The following is a 27,577-nucleotide window of genomic DNA, read 5'->3' as shown; positions in this document are numbered from 1 at the left end:
GGACCAGTCCCCTGATTTTTCCCAAATGTCTAGTGGGGAGTGTGCTTGCTATAGAAACCTTGGGTAGACTTGCAGGACTGACACGTTTAAAGACTGGGCTATGTTAAATCTTGCTGTTGAACACTGACCCCCTAGAGGAGGCTATGGGCCCCGGCGGCTAGAGAGAGCTGGTGCTGAGTATGGTCTCTGGTTGACAACCTCTAGACACAGCTTTCCATTCAGTGTTGCAACAGAACTACTACTACCACTAGGACTAGACAGTGCTGTGCAGGAGCACCGTTTCAGAGTCCTGCAAGAAGTGCTTCTTGTTTGCCTTGGTAGGAGGAGAGCATAACTTACGTGAAAAAAGAGGTGCTGAAGAACACCGCTGCAGAGGACATTCCGACCGGGACAAGGATACAGCAGCCTTGGTCAGGCAGTGTGTGTGGTGCATGGGGAGAATCTAGGCTTGCTGGTAGGATCAGCTGCTGAATAGTTGGGTGGACTCCTTTTGTCCTGCTTAGACAGAGAAGGGTTAGGCCTGAGTATGACACCAAAGATTCTACCAGGAAGGGTGTGCAGCTGTGGCCACGTAGGGCAGTCTCTGGCGAGGGTTTATTTCCTTCTTCAAGGCATATCACCTTACTATGACTACATTGGTTTAGATGATGGACGGAATGCTGAACAAAACATACACTCACCCACAGTCACAGATCTGGGTTTAATCCCTTGTTTTTCGCTCCCCCCGAAGTTTTGACCCAGCCATATGCAAATCAGTTTTGACCCTGCTCCCCATGGGGACAGTCCAGCCCAAAGTGCTCTGGACCAGAAACAAGTATCCTGGTACCGGTTTTGGGGTATCACCCCCTCATCAGCCAGGCTAGCTGGAATCCAGTGGCACAGTGAGCACGGGATCCACGTCAAGGCATACGTTTCCAATTGGGGCGACAAAAGAAAAAGAACAAATGATGGACGGAATGCTCAACAAATGAGACACTCAACTCCACTCACAGATCTCGGGTTAATCCAAGTTTTTTTTTTTTCACAGGGTGTACTGGGGCGCAGCATAGGATGCAAGGGTGAGAGACATATGAGATCCAAGAAAGGAGCAGGGAGGCACAGGGAGTACTGGGGAGCAGGGCAGGATGCACGGGAGAGAAGAGCAGTGCAGGGTGCAGGGGACAGCAGTACTGGGGAGCAGCTCAGTTTGCAAGGGAGAGCAAAACATGGGGTCCAAGAGAGACGCAGAGCAGGGTGAAAGGGGGAGCCGTACAGGCTACAGTGGTTGGTGAACAGTAGACCAGCAGTATCGACTTTCGCCTTTAAAATGAAGCAGACTCTTTGAATGGCTTTGGCTGAACACCTGCGGTGACTCCGCGCGCCTTCATTGTGTCAGTTTCATTTCATTGCTTATTACGCGGACACCCCTCCGCGGTGCGCTCGCCCTAGGACTGGTTAGTCTGTCTTTCCTCTCAAACCTTTACAGCAACATAACATATTCTGAAAGTGGAAGCACTGGATCGTGTTTCTACAATGTAATGTTCCAGAAAAGGCAGAAATCTTCAACTTACGTGAAATACGAGTATATACATATTTAGGTGAACGGTTTATAACTGAATCTGTCAATTCTGCCATGGAAACAAATTGCTAAAATGTCCTATTGCGGTTTTTGGTTACTTAGCTCATTACAGGAAGGTAACAGTACATCTGGGTAGGATGGCATAAATCTGCCGCTATTGCTGGACTGCTAACGCTTTCCTCCGTGAATGGTATGTTGAACATTGAGTTATACTAGCCTATTTTTCCTTACATAAATCGCTTGTGTGACTTTTTTCATTTTTCTCGTGTTTAATGGCCACTTCTTTGCAGCTCGTGCTTCTTTCTGCCATGAATGTGGCAATCATTGAAAAGAAGCAAATTACACGTCTGCTGGGTTGGCACAGCAAAGTCTTATTAGAAACAGCCACTTAGTCCCCAATTTTAAAGCATTATTTAATTTGCGGTACCGTGTGACCTCATGACATGAGCCCTGCTCATAACTATCCCTTTGTTCTCGACGGCCACGGAAGTGCCGTCTGTTTCTTTGCGGACTTGGCTTCACTCGATTGCTGAACACATTGGACAAATATATTACGAAATAATGACTTGCAAAAGGGTGTGTCTCTGTGACACAGTCAGTAGTTCTCCCCCATACAATGCCAGCACAAACGACCCCTTGTGTTGGGGGCAGGGCTCGAGTCGGGGTACCACGCGGGTGGACGGCGTCCCCCCACTTATTTTACCGGGTTTTTACCGGGTGGACGCCGTCCACCCTGCCCAAAAGATGGAGCCGGTACCCGAGCCTGCGCGCGCGCTCAGCACTCACCAAACCTAACCTTCTATTGTCGAGAGAGGGCGAACAGAGCTCTTTAAGTTGTTTCACGTTGATGGAGCCGTTCAGTATGACAGACGGGCGCTCGTGGCCGTATATTAGAAAAGGTCAGTATGTGTTTATGCATTTCAGACGGAGACCGGCAAATTTACTGTGGGCAATAAATACGCACCGAACAAGCGCATCTTTAATTTCCCCGCTCCTTTGAGTGTCAATACGGTGACTAATTCCAACGTAAACATTCTCCTTTTCCCTTTGAACCTGCCCCCATCGCCTTCTAACCTTTGTTATTTAGTGGGGACTCCATCTCGTGACGTCACTTTCGGCTGTGAGGTCACTTCCGGTGACACCACCTAACTTGGAGCGTCCCCCCACTTCTTTTTTTAGGACTTGTGCCCTGGTTGGGGGACCAGGAGTGGACCTCACAAACCAAAGGCCATGCATGCTCCAGGATACAAGGTTGATAGGCAAGATGGTGCCGATGTGAGTCAGCCCTGCAGTGACTACAAACCGGACTGAAGTCCTGGACTTCCTGGCAGACTGGAGTCCTTCAGCGAACTAATCCAAAGCCCTGAGAAGTAACTGGAGGGGCACTGTCCTTGAAACCAAGGTCAACAAGGTCTCAACTGATATCAACAAAAATGAAGCACCATCGCTAGAGCTGCCAATTCATTCATCCTCCCTACAAACCGACATGTACTTGTATCAGTCAACGATGATCAGGATCTGAAAGTGGCAGGACATAAGAATGAAGAAAGCTTTAATTCTGCCAACAGACTTCGATGCTACAAAAATTACCATGATATTGTCCGACATGATGAGGTTCCTGGACCTCTCAGCCACTCCAAATCCAAAGAAAATATTGGCAGATGACGAAGAACTCTCCAGGTACTGGCCAATCTGAAATCTACCTTTATCAAAGAATCATCTAAAAATACCATAACAAAAAGTAGCATGACAGCGCCGCACTATAAGAGTCGACTCATGTTTGTCTACGACCATCTCTTGGAGCGGCAGGAGAAAAACAAGTAGCAGACGTTCTCTGTTGACACTCAACAAGTGATCGCCAGCTGTAATATTTCTCCTAAACCTCTTGGAAGAATACTTCACAGTAGATCTGTAAGGCGTGATTTTGAATTGGTTTGTAATATCCAGCATTGTTTTAGATTGGACACACTCCTTACAATTTGACTACATGTTACAGATATAGTGAGCTTTCTTCTGCTATGAAAATAGCCAGTGGTACGCCTCGATTGGTTAGATACCAGCACACTCTGACCAATTCAATCTATCTCTATGAACTCCAGTACCAAAGTCACATGGATGGCACCCTTTTATTCTCCGAGTAGGGGAGGAATCGGTGCTCCAAGAAACCTGGACGCATATCTGAATGTTTTGTCCATATATTGCACTAGTTGAAGGGCAACTGTTTCTGCCTGAAAATGTTCTACCAAATGCAAACAAAATATTGCTCCTGGTTCTATATCACGAATAGGACACATTTTCCAAGGCTGGGTCTCAGTATAGCTTTATCGGGCTGCACCGGCTGAAGACTGGGACAGTGCACCCTACAAAGGTGGATGCCCTGTTCCGAGTGCATGCTCAAACTGGTGCCACCACACTGAACTGCACATTAGTAAAAGGTGCACCAGCTGTTTGAAGCCACCGGTCTGCTTCACTGCAAGTGGCAACCCGGCCTGTGTTTCAAGGATGTCAGCTATCCCCTTGCATTCAGGTGGCATTCAGGCCGTTTCTTCTGTTTTTCCTGAGAGGAGGGCTTCTTAAAGGTAGGATTACTCTCTAGGCCACTTTTATGGTGTTTTCCTCTCTCCAATGAGGCAAGAAGACTAATCGTCTCTCTGTCTCACAGAGTTCTTTTAGAAAATGGTTGAGAATGATAACAAACCTCTGCGTTGTGTGAGGATGGCAAGCACACAATGCACACAGAGGGTCAGATTTAGCCATCTACTTCCCACAGGAAGGGCACTTGTGAAATAAAGCTGGCATTTCTGACCAAAAAATAACTGTTAAATTGTCAGAAAAATACTGGAAAACAATCCCAGCAGCAGAAAATGTCGAATAAAGTTGTTAGAAAACAATTTCTGACTAGAAAAGCCAAAAAGTGACAAGCTCAAGCTCCAGGATCCTCACAGAAGGAGCCGGAAAAAAGAACTGACCTAACTGTCACCTGTGGTGCATGATGGGAGTAGGGGGCTCCCGGAGGTCTTAAAGACACGGTGTCCAGGTTCTTGGAAGCCTTAAAGGCAAGGTGCCAGTTTTTTCTATAAAGTGATGTTATTTATCTATGCAGCGTCTGGGCTAATTGTTTGCTATTACCTGTTTTCTTTTCTGAAAATAAAAGGTTGCTGTGGAACACTATCGCAGTGCATGTTCTCTATTGCAGTATTTGTATGTGATATTATTTTCACACAATAGAAATACATGTAATTGTGGCTTCTTAGCCTATGGGATATATAATAGGCTGCATAGTTATGTGTTTATACATGTATATATGTAGGTTTGGATAGTACTATGTACTTGTGGTTCTAAACATACACATATATCTGCATTGTTGTATAAGCTCCGGGGTCCCGCACATGGGCAGGGATTATTCAGTGTTTATGACTATTGATGAGTATCCCCTGGAAGAGAATAGAACAACCCCATCCTGAGGAGATGATCCTTCAAATTACAACCTCTCAGGCTAATGTAAGCCCTGTTTTAGGTACTGGACAACACTCAGTTGACCTCCCAGCCTGCCCATCCACCTGTCCAGGTGACATCTTGTGGAGAGGATACCAAGTATGACAATTGGAGAAACCTGCTCACAGGAGTTGAGTAGTAAGCCCAGTGAATATTTTCCCATCATGTACCGACTCATACCAGTTATCCAGGCCAGATGGACCCCTAGTAGTCCAAATTGGTAATGAAGTCGAAAGATACGAGTGTCACGTTTTCACACACTTCATCAATCAGTATTTGTAAAGTGCACTAATCAGCCCGGGGGGTATCCTGGGGCTGTGTGGGGAAGGGCTATTCGTACATCCAAGTTTTGAGGCTGCCCCTGAAATTCAGCGAGGGAGGAAGAGGTTCGAAGATGGATGGATAGAAATTTACAAGACTGACAAATAGATACATGTATAAAGAAATTACCAGAGGTCCTCAGTTTCTTGTCCTTGCGACTGCACTAGAAGTATATGCAGCAATTATGTTTACACCTGTTTCGGCTTAACAAAATGATCAATAAAAATATTTTTTTTAAAGTGGAGTATTCTTTCATCTAAACACATAAATCAGTAGAGTCTAAGTCAAGTTAACACAAATAACCCTGAAAGTTAACCAAAGGTAATTTATAGCTGTAGAGTTTTTTTGTAAAGATATAAAACAAACAACAGACAAATTGCACATATCACGGATAACTAATTCCTTCTAGAATATGTACAGCCTCATTACAAGTGCCCCTAGTAATCCCTATTCTGCTGGGAATGGGAGCTTCTAATCAAATCAGAATTACAAGATTCCTGGTGATTTTTCATGGGTGAAATGAGAAATAGGCAAGGAAATCGGAATCAAAACTACTAATGCTCTTGGTAATTCGTCATTTCATTTCTCAGAGGAGCCCCAAGGTACCATCTGGTAACTCCACCCTCCTTACAGTTACAGATGCCCCCAGAACCTGGGGGTGGGGGCTTATCTGTCCTAGCTACAGGTATTTCTGGTGGGGCCCATTTTCAGATGTGAGAGGTCCATATGGGAGTTTTTTTCATATGTATTATATTTGCACTGCATGCAGAGCTCCTTTGTCAAGCCTTCTGACATACCGCTTCCATTCAGACTAGCAAGCATTTACAATGCAATAGGTCTTGCATTAGTAGAATTTACAGCTATTGGGGTTACAAGTGAGAATGTTTGTTAGAATTATTTCTCAATAAATATCCTAGCAGTAGCATAACTCATCAAAGAAAATCCATGAAGCAAGGAAAGGGTGCAGTACCTTCGCCTGTTACTAGGTGTCCGTGTGGACCTCAATTAGCCATATAAGGTACTGCACCCTGCAATAATGAAGAATAGAACTCATACCCAGGACCGTGTCCAGGCCCGCCTTATTTATTCCCAAACAACAGGGCTCGTTGACACACAAGAGCTTAGCCTGCTGCTGAGGCTGTTGTCTTGCTCAAACTTGCTGAAATCCATGATGCACACACTGAAATTCCGGAGTGCAGGACGGAGGAAAATATAACACTTGCAGATGCAAGAAAAGATAGCAGAAAGCCATTCTCACAATGCCACACTTTAGCTTAAGATGTTTAAAGCGAAATTGCGGCGTGCCGCCATTGCTACAAAAGTAAATAAATGGAAAAGAAATGCTGTGGCCATCTGCCTTCTTTTTTTAAATGTATTTACTTTTGTAGCATTCACAGCACACCACACTTTAGCTTTCAATGACTGAAGCAAAAGTGTGGTGTGCTGTGATTTCAAAATACTAAATATATATTTTTTTTAAGTTGGGTGACCACTGTATTTTTTTCTATGTACTTTCTTTTGTAGCACTTGCGGCATGCCGCGCTTTAGTTTAAGATGTTTAAAACTGAAGAGTGGCATGCAGTCATTGCTACAAAAGTAATTAAATGGAAAACAATTGCGGCGCCCACGCTACTTTTTTTCCATTTATTGACTTTTGTAGCAATAGCGGCATGCCGTGCCTTAACTTCAGATATTTAAAGGTTAAAGCGCAGTGTGCGGCGATTGGTACAAAAATAAATACATAAAATGATAAAGGCTACTAAATGATCAAGGCTACTGAAGTTATGTTTTTTGTGTAGTCAAGGGGAATATATTCCAATGAAACCCTGTGCTGACTTGATAAGTGATTTTGATCCGGTTTTGTGTAATAAGCAGACTTATGTACGATTATAATGTGAATTTGAACATCTAATTGAGCAATAAAAAAAACCATCTAAAAAGAAAGTCTATATATTGAAAAGAAATGCGGTGGCCGTCCGCCTTTTTTCTATTTATTAACTTTTGTAGCAATCACGGCACGCCGAGCTTTAACTTTATATGTTTAAATCTAAAGTGCAGTGTGCCACAATTGCTAAAAAAGTAAATAAATGGAAAAGAAATGCGGAGGCCGCTCGTGCAGCACGTCGTGCCGGCTTCAGAAAGACATTAACTAAATTGTGCTCACTAACTGCTAAATGAAACATAGAGAGTAAGGATACAAATAAAGGGGGCTGTACTAATGGGAGGTAACAACAGAGGGAGGTGCTAAGGAGGGACTAACAAGCTTATTCACAAATCATTTACAAAGGACAGTAAGAGGAGCCAATTGAAAAGATGGGTGGAAAATGGGCAGAGTTTAAAGTCTATACCTGAATACAGCATGTCACAAAGAAACAGCACAATCGGTGCCTAGGAGAGACCTAAAAAACACAAGGACCAGTACACAGCCCTATCTTGCACTTTTTTTCAATTGGCAACGTTTTGCTTCATTTGCCCGCAAAGTCATATATTACTTTAGCCGTGTCACAGGTATAAAGATCAATTTTTGCCCTCAGAATTAGTATTACAACTCCTTGTTTCTCCAAGGCTTGCCATAAAAGTTTACAATTGACCATCTTTCAAAGTAGACATATACTGTTCCAAAATGAAAGCCCTCTTACCATACTCTAGTTGATAGAATGTCGATACATTTTCTGTTGACCCATGACTTACTTTTAATTTCATTATTTACATCACTGACCAGTGCACTACAAGAACAGTCAACTCAATGGATACTTAAAAATTGGATATGAACGATAGACTGCACCTTGAGCGGCTTGCTGTACGGGTGGGTTTTCGAACGGCGAGAAGGTCTTGTTTGAGACTCCTTGGAACTGTTGTCCAGGTGGAGATTGCCTTTGAGACGGCTGCGGACAGTTTTTTGGCATCTGGGATGTCGTGCCTAACGTTTTCATGGGGCTTCCAAGATGTGACAGAATATTCGAAACGTGCCTGAAAATATATAAAATAGGTTTCTATAACTTTTTGACCATTCTTCACGATGTTTTTAAACAATCTGAAAAGAAACTGAATAAATCTCTCATTTTAGCACCCACGCTTCAGTGATTAGTTAATAATGCAATTTAGACAGAACCCTAAACTACAAATGCTGCAGTAAATTATGCAGAGAAGAGGCAGGTGAAGGACAATGGTTCATCCACTGGAGGCAGTGCCTGTGATTATATACGTGCAGTGGTTGGCAGTGTTGGGGAACCGTCATTCATTTTCAGAGTTTGACCCAGAGTAAGAGATATTGAGACAGAAAAAAGGTGATAGAGGGAGACAGGGATTAAAAAAAGAACCTGAAAGAGAGAGATTTATGTGGAGAAGTGTAGGGTGGAGGAAGAAAGAGGCATGAGTTGTAACCATGGCTGGGCAGCCCAAGTATTAGGCAACCCTGGTATTGGCAATGTGTATCCTTTGAAGCCTAGATGCACACAGCAATGCAACATCTTGTAAACCAAGGTGAAATTAAGTACATGACAGCTCACAAGTACACCACAAATTGCATTGAGTCCACATAGAGATTACAGGAGAGTAGATTTCAACGTCAATTCAATATTGTGCAGACGAGGCTAAGAATCTCATTACGAATCTTTGACTCTGCTGGGTCGAAATTCATCCATTCATATAAGTAACTGTCAATTGGGAGTTTGTTATCAAAAAAAGAGGTCTGGTATGCAGATTTTGGGCTTAATGTACGTAAATCTGCATGTCACCATAATTATCAGGCATTTTTCACCTGTCGAAATGTATTAGAGTAAAACAGCGGCAGAGCACCTAATTGTGAAATGTGCGGTAGCAGGGGTAACCACAAATATCGAACTAACCCGCCTCCTAAAGTCCTCATGAAGAAGGCCTTAATGTACACACTAATGAACAGTGGCAGCTGGTGCATTTTTAAAATGGTCAGGTGTAAATACCCCAACTGAAGTGAGTAAGCCTGACTATTCCTAGGTGGGTGTTGGGGGAAAGAATAAATGGGTGCATTTTTTGACTCAGTATACACAAACAATTGGCTCAGAAGTTATATTCCTAAAGATGCAGTTCTTAAGGGGTGCTTGTTAAATATTCCTATAAGGCACTGTAAAACAGCATGGAGTCACAACCGAATACTGCCTCAAGCAAAACCAAATTCATGAAACATTTTAAATCATAACCTCCCTCGCAGTCCTGGCAGAAAGGCAATCAAATTTCGAACAGAAAACTGGAAGCAGACATAACTTACACAATTCACTTATAGATCTGGTGGCCTACTAAATGCATCCCCTGACCCCAGTACATGTTGTAATGATTTCCAATAAATTATAACTTTTGATGGGGGTTGACGAGCTCAGCCTCAGGGACCACTGACATTGATGGAACTCTGTAACCTATATTAACCATTTATAAAGGTCGGCTTTAGTAGTCTGGTGACCTTGTTTTGGCCAATTGCTGGTGCATCATCGGTCACTGTTAGTAGGTATGCGTAATACATTTAAGCGGACATCATGATATTGGCTCCAGGATCACACAGACAGCACAGCAATAAAATCAAATGTAAGCATTTTTAAAGTGAGCCCATTTGACTGAGAGATCATCTGCCTGGTTAAAGTGCGCACACAACAGACATGCATGGAATGTAGATAGTCAGAGCGAGGACACATGCCAGGCCACGTAAGCACACAGTGGATGCTATGTTGCCATGCGCACCATGTAAAGTCTTCAGACAGGTATAATAAAGAAAGGTACAATCGGGGTATGATTTGCCAAGCACTTCCACTACAGACAAGAGGCCTTTTCAAACTCAAACGTTTCATAAATTCAAAGCACAACTTTGTGCAGCAAGCGCTGTCCCTGGTAGAAAATGCTGAACTCACACACTAAATAACCTATACAATTTAGCCCATTAGAGTGACAGTTTGGCAAGCAGGGTAGGCCTTTGCGTGTGTGGGGGAGGGGCCTGCTCTAAGATGTCCCTCGCTACATCCCCGGGTCCGCACTGGCTTATCGGTATTTAAAACAATAAAACATGAGGTGAAGGAAACACCTGCCAAGTTATCCAGCGGATTAAGGGGAGTTTATGTATTTCATTTCTAGTTACAGTGCCCGCCCTGAAATAATAAAAAACATTAAATATGGACTTATCGATGCTTCTTCATCCTCTGCTCCTGGCTGACCCATTACCAGGCCTTGCTCCAGAGTCCCAATGTCGGCATCTGTCCCACACGTCAGAGACCTGGGATCACATTACAGAAGTGCCTGCTGCTTGTGCACGGTTTTACACCCCATGGCACTTTTCACCATCCTTCTGTCATACCAGACACTTGTGAGGAGTTGACGAAGATAGCACAGGTGCACATAGTTGTATAAAACAGAAGTGTTCTCACCCGAGCCTTCCGCTGTGACTGCAGTATATACTTGCGCGCCAGTGCTGGTTTCCCTCCTGAACGATAAACAGTCAACATGAACACCTGCTGCGTGCTGATTATAACGGAAATGAAATTGGAGCTGCGTAGACGAACTCTTCCACTGCCCACTCCCCCAGCTTCCATTGTCCAATCAGGAGGCTTAAACAATGGTGCCAACGTGAAGGGAGTGCTTCAGTTGTTGCCACCCACTTCACTTTGTCGATGTAGGCCAGCCCTGCCCCTTAGCATTCAGTTCAATGGCGCTCTGCTGAAAACGCCTTGGCTACAGCATAAGCGCCCCATTTAAAAGTTAATCATTGCCACTTCCTCCGGCCACTCCCATCATGCTGACATAACTCTCCTCGTGTGTGCCGCGAGGGCGAGCAATAGCCCTCACCCCCAGCCAGCACATGCGCAGGAGGACTCGTCACTGACCTCACCCCTTCCATTAAAAAAAACAAAACTAGAATTTGCACGAAGCAGTGAGCGCTTAATTTAAAGCTGCCCCACATGGTGTACATTCTCTCTCTTCTCCCGGATGCTAGTAGGGCAACGCCACTTTCTCCCATTAAAACCAGCCGCCACTGCTAATGAAGGTTTTTTGCCTCATGTTGTATAGTTCACGATACAGCAGCAGACCTGCCACCCTTAAAGATCATTTTCACTGTGTGGTCATCAGGGGTGTAGCTTCAGGGGAGGGGGTAGGTGGGAGGGTGTTTGGGATGTTGCACCCCCTAAAAATGCATTGTGTAGTAAATAGTTGGGTACAGGAGCTTTCAGTCGGGGGTAATGCAGTGTCTGTCAGATTTCACCTGGGATTTTTACATGCCACACTGACAAAAACACACAAGCACACACATACACACTCTCAGTCTCTTTTTTGATGGACTTACAAATGTTAATTAGGTTGAAAAAATGTGTTTTAAGTGTCCCTAACAATCCGCCCTCCTCTCTCTTTCCTCTGCCCCTTAGGCCCCCCTCATGTCCTGCTTCTCATATGATGTGTTTTAACAAGATATCCCAGCCTGATTGTTGGGAAATCTGAAGCTCACATCTCCCAATCTTATTGACCAAGCTATGCCCTTGGTGGTTGTACAGAGAAAGGAGTGTGGTCTTGGAAAAATAGTGGGGGCATGGTGTGTGGGACTTTGCATGCCCTGCTCTGCTTGACCAGACCCCGCCCTCCCCCCCCAACTGCCTCGTCTCACTACAGCAAAATAATCAAGTACAATCTTGCATACATTTTTATGCAGGTACACACATAGTGGAATGACAGAAATCACAAGAGCTTGTGCCAGCATTGTCTTCATTTACCAAGTACTGGTTACCTGTGTGACACAATTGCATTCTGGTTCTTGATGTCCATCTTTAACATCATCATATATTTGTGCAGTCCCTTTTCATCTCATGACCCATGTTTTCACACTAGTGTTTCAAGGCCTTTACCTCTCTTCAGAAGACCTTATTTCATGGTTGTGAGAGATCCCTGCATGATGCATTTCTAAAATTAAAATACCTTGACCCTACTGAGCTGCACTTCTATTGGGGACATAAGCCACAATTGAACACAAATTACCAATAACAATGGCAGCAGTCTTTTGCATGGAGGGGCTGTCCTCATCATTTGCCAAATATCTGCCAATTGTGGGACACCAACAAGTTTCTACCATTGGCAACTGATACCCCTCGACTCCGCTGACCCAGCACGCACATATTTGCATATGAGCAAGCCCCTTAAAAGTACACTACCTCTCCCATCTTCCACCATTGGTTTTCATAGTCTATGTGGCTTACGGCACTGCCGGTGGAAGTGTGCAAACCATTCAGGAACAAAGCTGCATTTTTCTGGTTCATATTAGCGAGGTCAATCTGCCTGAAAGCAGGTAGGATATGAAAATCAGGGGTGAAGTGAACTGACCGGTGGTACTTTACCTGTTTTTCTTCCTGCTCAGGTTGATGGCATTTCTTAAAGGGGCCATCCAGTGTAGAGATGGTCCTGCATGGCTAACAGACACTAATGACAGGCATTTTGGAATGTTCTAATTTTTAATGATGTTTGCTTAGGTTTTGAGACCTATTGGGACATCACTCACTAACTGCCCCCTTTAATTGTGGCTACAGAAAAATGTATCAGTAGTCATTCAAACTAAGTCACCTATGAATAGAATGGTTAACATACAGAATGCCACAGAATAAGATTAAGGAGTGTTTGATTATCAGGGATATGGGCCAAGTAGCCGCAGAATAGGTGTGATTGTGTGGGATGCAATTCATTGCATAGAGTTTTCAATACTTATTACATGCCCAATTCACTGATATAGTCAGATCTGTACTAAATAGTTTATAAAAGACTTTTTGAAATGTTACCTTTTACCTGTCTAAAACCTCTAGAAACCTTTGCATCAGCTTCCAATTATCACCTGGACCTAAATACCCCTGTTAATGAGGTGTAAACTTGTTCCCAGAGCTGAGAAAAAGGCCTTGGATGTGGCGAAGTGTTCTGTTTCACTGACAGAATGACCATCTGGGCTTTGCCCAGGAACTTAATTAACTACAAAGACGCCCACTCATTCACTCTGCCCCTTTCTTTGTCTCTCTAGTCAGCCAGGTACCAATCCCAGTGGGCGAGAAGTTGCCTTCAGAACCAGTTTTGATTGATCACAGAGGAGGGGTTGCTCATCACCCTAGCCAGGGTGGACACAGAAGCTCTACACAGGGGGAGAAAGGTTCTGCCATTTTGAATGTAAGTAGAGAGGGGCACTGCAGGATTGTTTGCTGCGGGGACACAGGAACCACAGCAAAAGTTGTTTGGATTACCCCTGGGACCTTTTTTCCTATTGGTTTGGAAGGGGCCAGGAGTCACCCACACCCACAGGATACTGCCAGGCATAAATCTGGCAGCCTTGGGCACCCTCTTCAAAACACTACTTGACTTATGGAAGATAGAAGGGCTCCATCTGCTGTTGAGAAGTGTGAGGAGAACCCTGAGTGCTGAACCTGTTCCAACTTGCACCCAGGACAAATAAGTGGACTTTAAGGGTCAATTGTCAGACCTCCTGTTTAGCTACAGGGGCACAAAAGCTACAAGAAATCCACCTTTCTGGAAGAGCACAGCTCACCAGTTTCCACTGGATCAGACATGAACCCTGGCGGTGGAATTGTGGAGTAAGTCCTCACCCCCACGTACTGCTGCGGAGGTCCTGGAACACTCAGCTGGTGTCAAGAGTATACTTCTCCTGCCTAACCCTAAAAACTGGGGACTTAGAAACTTTTCGCTAAATTTTTGCCTGGATAACTGGTGAGGGATTGGGACCAACCTGCCAGCTAATGATCTGTGTGTGGATTGCCCGTGGGCCTGACTTCCCCGTAGCACCAGCTATGTTCTACTCTTGATAACGGAATCCATTGATGACGAAGCAGTCCATGGTCCCCAACTGCAGTTTCATTGGCACTGCTGTGAAAGGAGACCTGATTAAATCCAGAGACCTCCGGGACACAAAAACCAGAATTTCCCCCATCGAAATGTTTCCCACTGAAACTAACAGCTTTGCTGAGACTCCATCTTGATTTTGGAGTCTGTCAACGTCGAGTCCCCTTCTGACGACAGTCCACTGCCTGCTTTCACTGAAAGCTGTCGGCATTGGGAAGTAACTTTTCCATTGGGAAGGCCCTAGTCCTTGTATCTGACCCATGCTTCATTGCGATCGGCCTGAAATCTTAGCCCTATCCTGGGCAAGCACAACCAGATACCCGCGGTCAGCGATTAATGATTTTTGTCACAATTTGTACTTAAAACCTTTTAAAAACATATCTTCAGTTTCCTTTATTGGATTTTTGTTTTTTTATGTAATTTTTTCATTACATTATTCTCTATTTTTTTTATCAATTGGAGTGGGAATTTTATTGTGTTGGGTTTTTGAATTGTTCACCGTTTTGGTACTTCTTAATGCTTCTCACATTTTTCTTAAATTAAACCTTTCTACTCTGTGCAGTAGCTACCAGGGATTAAGCTCAAGTTTAAGTTACTGAAATGTTTACTGGATCTACCAAAATAGTAACATTATTACTTGTGGTGGACTACTACTCCCCTCAACTAATAATCCGCTTACTCACAGTAACATTGCAGCACATTTAACAGACCGCAATCTACTGCTTATGGTCGAGTTAGGAATAAATATATAGTGTCCGTAGTTCTTAGATAAAAGCAGTAATTAGTACCTAATTCAATTGCATGTAATTTTTTTTCACACAGAAAGTTGAAAAGCTGAGTGAGCCCTGCCAGGAATCAAAGCAGTGGACTGTAAGCGCATTCGCTTATCGTGCAGCCTTAATGTAGTTATAAGCCCCATTATTTCTGCTCCAAATGTTCAAATACAACATATATCCATTAGTTCAGTTCATTACCCTTATTCCTTGCTCTTATTTACTTTATTGTGAGTTCTTGGTTATCTCATGCACTTCTCACTATTTAATGTTTTAGATGTGTATGTCAGTTTCAAATGTTCAGATTGTTTGGAGGGAAATGTTGCACTCTGCCAGTTGGCTAATATTCTTCCTATAAATTTGTGGTGTTTCCTAAATGTAAAGCCATCCTTAAAAAGCACATTATTAAAGTATTAATGGGCAATCAGAATGGAATTCCCAAGCAGTCAAGCATTAGTGGTGTTGCCCCGAGCGCATTACCCAGGTGGCCATTAGCGAACAGGAAATGCCTGGCCCTGGGGTCGTTGTTGCTATTATGGATTTGTTTCTCCACCTCTTCTTTTTATGCACAGAAAACAAATTGTTTTATTTGCATGTCCGTAATGTACTAGCCATTTCCTAGTCATTAGAGTCCTATAACGCAAGTATGACACATTGACAGCGGTATCCCAGTTCAGGGGTCCTATTTGGAACTTGAAATGTACAGCATTACTCTCTGCAAAGGCAAATATTTCTACAGGTTTCCATTAAAAACGGTATATTCTTACAATAAAGCAGTGAACGGGAAAAACACGAGAATTCTGTATATTGTCTGCGAGAAGGGGCGCTGCCTCTAAGGGTCGTGCATGCTGGGAAGAATCTATGTCCAGTAGGGTATTTTATCACAATATGTTGTCAAGCGATACGTCCACGGTGACACCTCAGAGCACTTTGAATGTCTAAGAGTGAAAGTTCAGACCTGAGCCTGGTGGAGGTGGAGCGTAGAGGTCTGTAAGCTTGTGAAGTCCCTCTCGTCTCTTCTCTTCTCTTAAGTGGGTGGGGGCGCTCAGGGCATCTCAGCTCCTTCCATATTAGCAGCAGGTGCTGTTGGCAGGGATTCGGCTTCTGCCTGGAGGAGGAGCCGTCCTTGTAGCTTTGAGAGATTCATAGCTGTAGGCAGAGCTTCAGAGGTGTGTGGTTAGCCCTCTGAGTCAAAGGAAATAAGGGGCATATCAGTAAGGCAATTATCGCCGCTTTAGCGGCCGTTTTCGGCCGGAAAGCAGCGATAATTGTATCGCCCTATTAGCAAGGTCACGCTATCGCGTGAACCCTTGCCTCAGCACCCTTTCCCTTAACGTCCAGCTTTGCATCTCTAATGAGATGCAAAGTGGGCGTTCCTCCCCAGAATAACGGGAGAAATGTCGCTAAGCCACATTTCTCCTATTATCAAGCCTCACGCTAAATTGCAGAGCGATAAGAAAAGTAGCGCTAACCTTGGTTATCGCTACTTTCCTTACGCCTGCTTTTCATCTGACTTAGCCATGATATCCTATGGAAGGTGGATATTATGGCTAAGTCTGTCCCTACCCTATCAGCAAGCATTCGCCATACGTTTTGCGATTATCGCTGGATTTCCAGTGATAATCGCACAGTCGGCAGTTTGCGCCTTGATTTTTATCGCTGTTGAGATGAGCGTTGCTGATAGCAAGCTATCTCAGCGATAAAAATCAGCATTAGCCGGCGATAACTATCCTCGCGCTAAGCGCGCTGAGAGATAATTATCTCCGGTTCTTGCTGATATGCCCCAAAATCTTAGTTCTTCAGTTGCATTAGGAAACCTTAGGTGCCCCAGTGGCGTAACGAAACTTGAGGTGGCCCCCCTGCAAAGTTCATGGAGGGGACCACCCATGCTCCTGACCCAGTCAGGAACTCTCAGGCCAGGGGCCTTCTGCCCATGCACTGTGACAGAGGGGGCCCCCGCACCGAGGGCCTATTGTTATGCCACTGAAGGGGGCCCCTGGCAAGGAATGGTGAGGGGGCACCTAGCAATACCCATACCCTCGAGCTGACAAGCTGAGGTCGTCCCCCTTATGTCTAGACAACTGGGGCCCTTCCCCGCCCCAAAGGGGATGCGGGAATGTCTGTTGCACCCCTGCAGGTCTGAGGTGTGGTAGAACGGAGGCCCGAAGGGTATAGCCCTGTAAGTGAACGCCTTTTGTCTTATTTGGCAGATTAAGACTAGAGTCAGGTTGAATGAATTTTGGTGTCCAGGTGGCTGGTAGGACAATAAGTCCTTACACCGTCTGAACAATCTTAAGATTGATGACGTCCTCTGTACTAGAACTGTCTTACCAATCTTAAGGTTGATGCCGCCCTCTGTACCACAACTGTCTTACCAGTTTTAAGATTGATGCAGCCCTCTGTACCACAAAAAGTCCCAGGAAGGAATGAATGGAAACAATAATGAATAAGGACCCAATCAGTGCTTATTTTTAAAGACTTGTCCAGCCGGACAGCGGTCATAGATTTTACTGATATAGTAATGAAGCAAAATATCGAAAAAATACACAAAGTGGGACACAAGCCTGTGTCCCGTACAAATAACAAAGAGAAGAATAGAAAAATACAAAGGTTCAGGCAAAAAACGTTTGTTGCAAATGGCAGGAATAGAAAATGAACCAACAAACATTACATGGGACACCCTTATGTATCATACTTAGTATTGCTAAGACCATTAAAAGGGAAGAGGGAAGAAGAGAGAAAAGGGAGATAACAATTAGAAAGTAATAATTCAAAAACACATGATTAGAAGGGGGGGTTTAAAAAGTCTGATCAAACACAGTACTGTACGTCATCTCATATCAAGGAGCAAGGAGTGATGAAAAAGGGGATGAGCAAACGGACAGAAGCAGATATACTCAAACAATGGAAAGTGTACAGGGTGTCAATATTGGTGCTAAGTATCTTACGCGGTGTGTTTGGGATCAGTGTCCAACATATACATGCCAACCAGTGAGAATGTAGTTCCTGATAGCTAAGTGCAGAATTAAGTGGTGTTAGGAAGAAGAAGGTCTCCAAACACCCCTTCTAATCATGTGTTTTTGAATTATTACTTTCTAATTGTTATCTCCCTTTTCTCTCTTCTTCCCTCTTCCCTTTTAAGGCTATTCAGGTTAAACTGTACAGGCATAATCAATGTTGTCCTGATGATGATCCTAATATTTTGTTTATAGGATCGAAACGTCGTCGACACTTGTAAACACCCTATATGGTCTTAGCAATACTAAGTATGATACATAAGGGTGTCCCATGTAATGTTTGTTGGTTCATTTTCTATTCCTGCCATTTGCAACAAACGTTTTTTGCCTGAACCTTTGTTTTTTCTGTTCTTCTCTTTGTTATTTGTACGGGACACAGGCTTGTGTCCCACTTTGTGTATTTTTTCGATATTTTGCTTCATTACTATATCAGTAAAATCTATGACCGCTGTCCGGCTGGACAAGTCTTTAAAAATAAGCACTGATTGGGTCCTTATTCATTATTGTTTCCATTCATTCCTTCCTAGGGACTTTTTGTTGTTTGTAAATACGTCATTCCCAGGGTCCCTGGTCGACCTTATAAGGGTGCTCTTGTTGTTATTTAAATATGCCCTCTGTACCACAGCATAAATGTAATCGCTACAAGGGTTTCTACATTTCTGCGCTGATCAACCAACTAATGAAATCCAGCTTAGCAAAGGTAAAAAAAACATTAGCCATATACATGGAATCTATTGCACGCAAATGATTTTAAGTAAACTCTTTTCCCAGCATATTCTCCTGCAATTTAAAACTATTTGGGCAGTCACGACAAAATTGTACAAAACTAAAATGGCAGATAAACCTGAGAAGCTTAGATCTCTCTTACACAATAGGAAAAGTTTCTCTGAACAAAAGTGGCTTTTTTACAGAAATACTAATGGGCATATTTACAGGGGCTTAATCGGCAGATGAACGTCACTTTTTGTGCCATTCCTGTGGCGATAAACCCTTCGCCTTATTTACAAGGCGGCGTTAAGCCACTTAACGTGGCTTAGCGCCGCCTTGTAAATAAGGCCCCCTTTCACGCTACACTTAGCGTGAAAGGGGGTGGCAATGGGTGCTCCACCGCAACATCCATTAATTTTGACGCAGCCCCCTATTCACAAGTGTGGTGTAAATATGGAGAAGCGCCAAAATTAAGACCAAAAATAACCTGGTCTCAGCATTGTGCAGCACAGGTAGAAATAGCAAATCGCCATGAATGATTGTTTATGTGCAGGAAGGGACACCTTCCTACACAAAATAATCATTGCCTCAACTCAGACACCCTTGTATTATGGTGCAAGGGTGCCTGTGTTGGCACTAGGCAGCTGAATTTAGCGCCAGTGCTAGGGAAAATGCAGGAGTGTGCAGTATCATTGTAAATACGGCACATTCCTGCGTTTTTTAGAATGGCGGAGCACAGCGTTAGCAATTTTAGCTTAGCGCCTCGCTCTGCCATTCTACTGTAAATATGCCCCAAAGTGTGCAGGTAATTAACCTAAAGAAGCAATAACACTAAGACCTTCATTAATCTTGCTTCTGTGTTATGACGTTCCATTCCCTCAGCTGCCAATGCTGGAGAGTTTAATAACTTCTTTCTGGCTAAAATACATCATATTCAGGACTCCTTAAGTGGAAGACAGAAAACAACCCTGTGTAAAACCAAAGAGCTGCTAGAAGTCCCATTATCAGCACGGAGTCCTGATTATTCTTCCAAGAATAGAGAGACTATTATTGTCACTTTCATATGATATAATGACACCGACAAATCTTGAATGGAGTGATCACCATTTGTTGCCAGATTCATCATTCAGTCATATCTTGGAATAGTTCTTGAAGGTGTGATAGTATCTATTTTAACATCTCTCCTAAGAATACTTCACCTGACAACGAAGAGCAAACAATTTACAGCCCTTTTGCAGGGTTACCATGGAGGAACAGGTAATGGTTGAAGCCCAACGGCTCGTAGTTGACCGTAATATGATAGATAGCACCATTCTGGCTGCTGACAAAGACATGGCACCAAAACTGCCTTGGTCACACTTATCAATCACATCCTAGTAGCACCAGATGAAAGAAGTTGTGTCTTCTTTCTATTCTTGCCTATCCTCTGTCCATCCTTAGTGAATCTTATAATATCCTTTGCTACAGTCTCTTATGTTCTTGCATTTCCACAGATGCACCAGTGTAGAGTCTAGCCTTGAAGTGGTAACATAACATAACATAACATAACATAACATAACATAACATAGGTTCAGATCCCAATGAGTTAAATTGGAACATATCTATCAACAGAGGTCTTGGTGGATGCTGATGTCTCTCAAGGGTCCCCGCTGTCTTCTAAACCTTTTTACATCATATGCTATTACTCTTCCAAATCCTTAAGAATGAAACCCGCTAAACTATCATTTCTATGCCAATGACATTCACCTTTACATGCAGGTCAAAGAACAACAAAATTACTTCGGAGACCTGACTCTAGACTAGAGGTAGTGGCCGTATGGATGCGCTCTAGTGAGCTGAAGATCAATGGAGCTTAACATGAAGTGCTCCTGACTGGGGTTGAACACTGTCTGCAGATAATAGCCACAATCCTTGTCAGGGTGAACTCTTAAAGTCACTAAATTATCCTGAGTTCAACCACCTGATAGCTATGTGTGAGAAATTGGGTTGCTGGTTGAGTGGGGTGTTAACCCTGGCCAAGCAACAGCCACAATCCCTATCAGGGTGGATCACAATACTCACTAAATTAACCTGTACTTGACCCAGTCTGCTTAAAGCAGTCAGCCTTAACTTAGAAGCAATGTGTAAAGTATTTATGCAGCACACAAACAGTAATAAAGTGAAAACACAACACAAGAAAAATCCCACACCAATTTAGATAAACAGAGTAAATTTTAATAAATTATTTTACATCAAAACAACAGATATCAAATTGGTAGAACAGAGTTATGATTTTTTTAGACTTAAGGTAAAAACTAGCGCCTACAAGATCAATGCTCCAACCGCGGTCATCTAGTCACACAAGACCAGGTCAAAGTTGATAAATATGGCCGGCCACGATGGAGCGTGGGTCGGATGCAAGAACAGGATGCGACACATACCTTCACATTTAAATGAAATTTCTACAAAAATATTCTGAGAAGGTAAAGTTAAGTCGGACAAGGCTGCAGGCAGTATATGAGTTGGGAGCGTTGTTGTGGGGAAGAAGCTGCTGGATGAAGTAGCGCTGAAGATTTCTTCATTTGGACGTAGTCACTTTTTTGGAAGTTGAAAATCTCCAATGGGACGAGGCTGTAGGCTGTAACCGACGAGAGTTCCACAAGGCTGGATACCACTTGGGTGAAGGACCGCTGAATAGGATTTGCTGCTGCAGAGAAGAAAGTAGCAGCAGCTGCCATAAAGTCAGGCGGATCAGCAATGCACCTGGATGTATAGATGAGCAGGTTGGTCCCGGTCTCCGCTCGATTCTCATAATTATTTTTAGACATAAATGTGCTAAGTCCTAAGTTTGGAATTTAGGCTATCTGGCACATTTAGCACCATCACCAAGGGTCCAGGCCTAGAGTGGCACCACTTGGGGGTTAGGACTCACTCAGGCTGGGTCCAGGTGCAGGTTCAAGGGGGCTGCAGTCTTTTTTGTCCCTGAGGCTCTGATCAGGAGGCCAACCACCTAACCCTTGAAGTCATTCGGGTAGTCCTGGGTTTAAGTGATTAAACAGGGCTCAAGCAGTACGGCAGGCCTCTGAGGGTTCAAGGCAGACTATAGGCAGCTAGGCAATCCTTCCAGGTGCAGCAGAGCAGTTTTGTGGAGTACACAGCAGGCCACAGTAGCATGTAGTACTCTGAGAGTCCTTCTGTAGGTCCAGAACATGAACTGAAGCGTGGGTCTGAGGGTCCCATTTTTATACCTGGTGCTCCAGAATTCTCTTTTGAAGTACTTGAAGTTTCCTGAATCCTCTGCCCTGGCTCCAAGCTGGCTACATGAACAATGCAGAGGTGACAATTCATTTGTGAAGGCAGAGCAAAGCCTATTTAGTAGCAACTGGGGCTGTGCCCAGCTCCGCCCCACCATCCAGCCAGTTGTTGACCATTCAGGTACTCCTAATCCCTCTACTAAGGGGCTGTCTGGGAAGAATAAACAAGGTCCAACTGTCAGTTACACCCAGTTATGTGATCCAGGAAAAGGCTGCAGGCAGCAAATAGTTAGGACAGGAAAATGCCAACTTTCTAAAAGTGGCATTTTCAAAATTGTAACTTAAAATCTGACATTAAAATTAAAGATTATTTTCAATTATAATTTCTCAGACACCAAACTTGAAATGTTCACCTCTTTCCAATCAAATCAGAAAGTATTAAAAGTAATAAAGCAACCCAATTCTATCCTGTAGGAGAGGTAAGCCTCATGGTAGTGAAAAATAAATTTACGGGTAATACTTAAAAGTACATATCCAACCTTTTAATTGCAATTCACCCTGCCCTATGGGCTTCCTAGAGCCTACCTTAGGGGCAACGTTTTTGGAATAATAGGGGAGTTTAAGGCTTGGCATGTGGGTTATATTGTCAAGTCGAATTGGGAGTTTAATACTGCATACAGGCTGTAATGGTAGACCTGAGACATGTTTTAAGGGGCTTCTTGAGTGGGTTACACAATAGGTGCAGCATGCTCACTAGTAGCATTTATTTACAGGCCCAGGGTATATGATATATCACTATACAAGGTACTTATAAGTAAATTAGATATGCCAATCAGGTGGAAACCAATTTTACATGTTTAAAGGAGAGTGCACAAGCACTTTAACACTGGTTAGCAGTGGTAAAGAGAGCCCCAAAGCCAACAAAAATGAATTGCAGCAAAACGTGGAAGGTAAAAGTATTGGAGAAGACCACTCTAAGACTGACAGATCTAAAACCATGGCACAGAGCAGACACACTTAACTTAAGTGCAATGTATAACGTACACAGTAAGAAAATCAGAACAGAGCACAAGAGGAATCTCAAACCAATTTAGAAAAAAATAGAGTAAATTTAAATAAATAAAATGACACCAAAATGACAAAGATCCAATCAACAGAACTGGAGTTAGGCAAGTTTAAAGTAAAATGTGTACCAAAAAAGATTAAGTGCCAACTGTGGTCATCTCGTTGCCCTTGACCAGTACCCAGGCACAAGTTAAGGTAGAGCATGATGGAGCGTGGGTCAGATACAAAAACCAGGTTTAACGCAGTCAGAAGTTACACATTCAGACTTAGTCTCTGGAATGGAAGTAAAAAATCATCAGCAGGAAAAATCTGAATTTTGTGACCAGAGAAGGCCCTTAGCTGGCTTTGGTCATTGACGATTTCTACCTTTGAACTTAGTCACTTTTCAGGAGCTGGGATTCTTCTAGCAGGGCAAAGCTAAAGGCTCTACTCAAAGAAGCCTTGAGGAGGCTGGATACCTTTGTCATGAGGTGCAGCTGAATCAAATTAGCAGGAGATACAGGGATCTTTGGCCCAGCAGCAATGCACCTTCTTCGGGTAGGCTTGGCAGGTTGGTCCTGGCCCCCCACTGGCTGACTTAGTCAAATTTAACAAAAAGGTTCTAAGCTCAAGGTTTTAGGATTTGTCAGAAGGATTACATTTCAACATCTGCCAAATGTCCAGGATTTGGGGATAACACTTGGGGGTCATGACTCACTGCAGCAGATGCCAAAAGCAGGTCCAGTTGAAACTGGTGTGCTGGGAATGCATGAGAAAGGCCTTTGGTAGCTAGTTGTGTCCCAGTAGGTCACACAGGAGATCAGCCTTATCACCCTTGGAGTCCACTTCTTTGTCATGGGTACAAGAGGGAGAGCAGGCCCATTCATGTTGGCTTGCCTTAGGTCACAGAGAGCAGGTCCATTCCTCTTTTGTTCTTCCACAAGTCAAGAATGTGTTCTGAGGAAGGTACTGGGGATCAGTGGCGGCTCCCCCATTGGGGCGTGGGGGTGTCGCCCCACTGCTTTCTCGCAGTGCGAGAAGGCTGAAACATAAATGGTAATAACTACCATTTTATGTTTCTGCTTCCCGCACTGCGAGTAAGCAGAAGTGCCTGGCTGTGGGTGGGCAGTCCTGCTCGAGGGCAGGGGGGGGAGTGGCTTGCTTACTGTTGTGGGTACTGACTGTTTGGTCGGCTGACGTGTCAGTGCCCACAACAGTGGGCAAGCCACTCCTCCCCATGCCCTCGAGCAGAACTGCCCACTCTCCCTTTTTCTCTATGTAGGCTGCTGCATGCAGCAGCCTACATAGAGAAAATGATCCGGTTGGGGCGCTCTCCGCTGCGCCTCACCAATCACAACGCTGCCATTGCAGCGTTGTGATTGGCGGAGGGGAGGGAGGGAGGCTGCCTTTCCTGATGACGATGCAGCAATTGGAGAACCAGGAAGGCGGGAGTCGGGACCCATCCAGAAGCTCAGGTTGCGCAGGACGGTAAGTGTTATTTTATATTTTTAATTAAACGGAAAAAAAACTCCCGTCCCCCCAAGCCCTCCACAATGACCCCATTTCCGTAACCCCACCCACCCATCATGCCGGCAGCGACTGTGTGTGGCACAATATCAACCAAAAACGTATAATTTCCTAATGACAAAACATCCGCACACTCATCAAACAGGGCACGTTACCCTCAACTGCACCTTCATGCCCGGTAATGGAAGGGTGAGTGGAGTTTCACATTTAACGTTTACAACAGCACTGAATATGGGGGTCCCACACAGGCTCTATAACATCGCAGCCTTACCCGCCCATCTTACCACTGGAACTCATTACATAATAAGTGGAGGTGGCTGGGGCACTCACCCGCTCATTTGATGAGTAGCACGCAGTTAAGTGTTGCCCAGTTATCGTCACTTATCCTCCACCCTCCAAGCATTCGGTAAAGGCCTGAGCTGGACCCTGAAGATCGCATGGACTTACATAAACACATGCCTGTTCCTCTCCATACTGAAGTGGTGGCAGTAAAAAATGCTTAGCACTGGCCAGCACACGTACCTCACAGCTTATACTTTGGCGGCTGGTCAGAAGTTTGACACTACAATAATGCAGTTGCAAAGCTAGGCCAAACTGACTAGCCACCATAATGTCCTCCCATCTAATTCCACTGCTTTCATCAGCGGCGGCAGTAGCAGCGGCAGGGGCCTGTAAGCAGCCCACACCGCTCTGTATGTGCTATGGCAGAGGAGTCCATGGGAGGACGGACAGAGCTGACCGCAGCTCGGGTAGACTTGGTGTCCGCTGGGGGTAAGGCTCCTCCGTACTCGTGCATCAGTCTGTGACTCATTGGCATAGCTCCTCGCCCTCTACCCTACACCCTCTCTCTGCTCCTCGGTCACTTATTTCACTGCCTAGCTGCTCTCGGACTCCTCGCATTGTTTATGGAGGAGGCTGGCAGCCGGCCCTACTCCCTCTTAGTGCTCTTCTCGCACTCGTGAACATTTTCACACGAAGCCCCAGCTCTGATGACACGCACCGCCCCATCTAAGATGCTGAAAAAGAAACGATAGACTCCATGAGCCGCAAGACCAAGATGTTATTACAGAAAAAATGTTTTCTAGAATGTTGTATACGTTCTTGTGTCCAGGACAATCCCACTGGCTAGTGGGTTGTTTAATAATTGTCTAACCATAGTGTGCATACTGTGGGCTTTATGGCTTGTTTGCCACACAAATGCCTAAACAGACTTTCCGTACCTCGCCATAATACAGTCTGTGCATTGCAGCACTCTGGACTTGCCAGTACTCGCTAGCTTAGTTGTAGTTTTGCAGTACTGGCTGGTTTAAGTGTGCCATCAGGTGCAGGGCCAAGGGTTGCACAAACATAGTGCGCTATGTTTGACAATTCACAGTGTATCCGAGTAATGTGCCCAGGATCACACATTTCTTGGTCCAAGTACGAAAGAGTTTATTAAAATTCAGGACTCCTGGTTCCTCTGTGAGCTGCTTCAGCCTGCTCCATACCATGGTCCTACAGCACAGCAGGAGAAAGGCATCTTCGTTATTTATATATAATACAGACTATACTGTCTTTTTCACACTGTCCTGCGCAACACACACCATTCCCTCATTTCCTTTTTTCCTGTTCTCCATCTCATCTGTCTTCTCTCGAATTCCGTTTCTTCTGCTGGTCTAGCTCTCCCCTCAACCTCTCGTTTTCTTGCCTCTCTCACATTCTTTACCTCTCTACCCGATTCCTCTCTCCCCATCACTGCTGGCCTTCCCTTTTGCAAATTTTTACTCCCATCCTCTCTCTATTTTCCTTGCTCTCATGACCATTTCCAATTTCACACATGATTTCCCCCACTTTCTACCTTCTCCCACTCCGCTACCATCTCTAAGTATATGTTCCTCTCTCTGTCTCCTTATATACCTCTCTCCCCATCTCCTTGATGTCTCCCATTACTCACCCCTTATTATTTCTCGTTCTTCCTTATCGTTACTCCCTTTACAATTCTTTTCCTCTTACTTTTTTTCCTCCTTTCACCCTACATCCATCTTGCCCTACCTCTCCACATCTGCCCTCCTTCCGCTGGACCGCTTCCCTCCTATGGGGAGTGCAGGCGCTGGGTGCCATATGCTCTCATTGTATCCTAAGTGATATGTTTAATGTGTGTCACAGACATACAAACACACATAGCTGTGTCACTCACACGTGTGGAATAGTGCCACCTGAAAGATTGTTTAAAACCAAGGTAACTAGCTTATTTTCTGATTAACGATAAGGTTTTTTTATGCGAATCCCTGCTTATTACGTAAGCAGTCATTATCATATGAAATCTCTTTATTGATGTCATAACTTCACTTTCACAATTGCTTTATCAACTTTCTTGCTTTCCATATATACTTGGAAATGCACCATTTGGCAGTCTTTCCCCCCCAAACTTTCTCTGTAGGGGGTAGAGAAGCCTCACGAACCCTGCTTCTGGTGGTCGGGCTCGCTCACTCGCCACTGGGCACTCATCTAGCACTTTTACGCCTCACCATTTTCAAATGTCACCAGCCACCACTGCTGGGGATACCACGTTTATGCCCAGTACTGGCCTGTGGATGGGGGAAACCCCTGGCCACTCCCTAACCAATGGATAAAACTTCACAGGAATGACCCTACCCACTTGTGTGGCACTTACTGTGTGTTTTGCTGTGAACTATCCCACTGTGCCCATCTTTCCCTAAATTCTACATGGGAGAACCTTTCTTCTCCTGGTTAGAGCTCCCTATTCAAACCCAGAAGTGGGATTATGGACATAGGCAATCCCTCCCTTGTGGTTACTCTATACCAGATCTGAGACAGCTCCACCTCCCACTGGGATTGGTTCAAGCCTGACTACAGGGATAATAGAAGGAACAGGCCCAGGTGTGAGCTACATCTGCCTGTGACAGGGGAGCCCCCCTTGAAGTTACTCAAGGGACTGGGCACAGACACCAGGCTGTCTTGTCAAGGGTAGGACAACACCTCCTCACACCCAAGGTCCTGTGTCCCTGTCTTAGGAGCAGTTCACACCTCACCGCAAGGGATCCATCAGCTGCCTAGTGACAG

At 44.4% G+C, this 27,577-nt stretch overlaps 1 protein-coding gene across 1 annotated transcript in view; it reads right to left on the bottom strand.

Moving 5' to 3' along the window:
* Positions 1 to 27,577, bottom strand: part of GLIS1 (GLIS family zinc finger 1) — a 1,425,682-nt gene that overhangs the window by 42,012 nt on the left and 1,356,093 nt on the right. The window contains exon 8 of the mRNA XM_085602586.1: positions 8,160 to 8,344. Within this exon, the coding sequence (XP_085458712.1) occupies positions 8,160 to 8,344 (185 nt within the window). The remainder of the gene's footprint in view (positions 1 to 8,159; positions 8,345 to 27,577) is intronic.

Source organism: Triturus cristatus, chromosome 4_2 (genome assembly GCF_964204655.1).
Source record: "Triturus cristatus chromosome 4_2, aTriCri1.1, whole genome shotgun sequence".
Lineage (NCBI taxonomy): Eukaryota > Metazoa > Chordata > Amphibia > Caudata > Salamandridae > Triturus > Triturus cristatus.
This window is presented reverse-complemented; position numbering and strand designations above follow the sequence as displayed.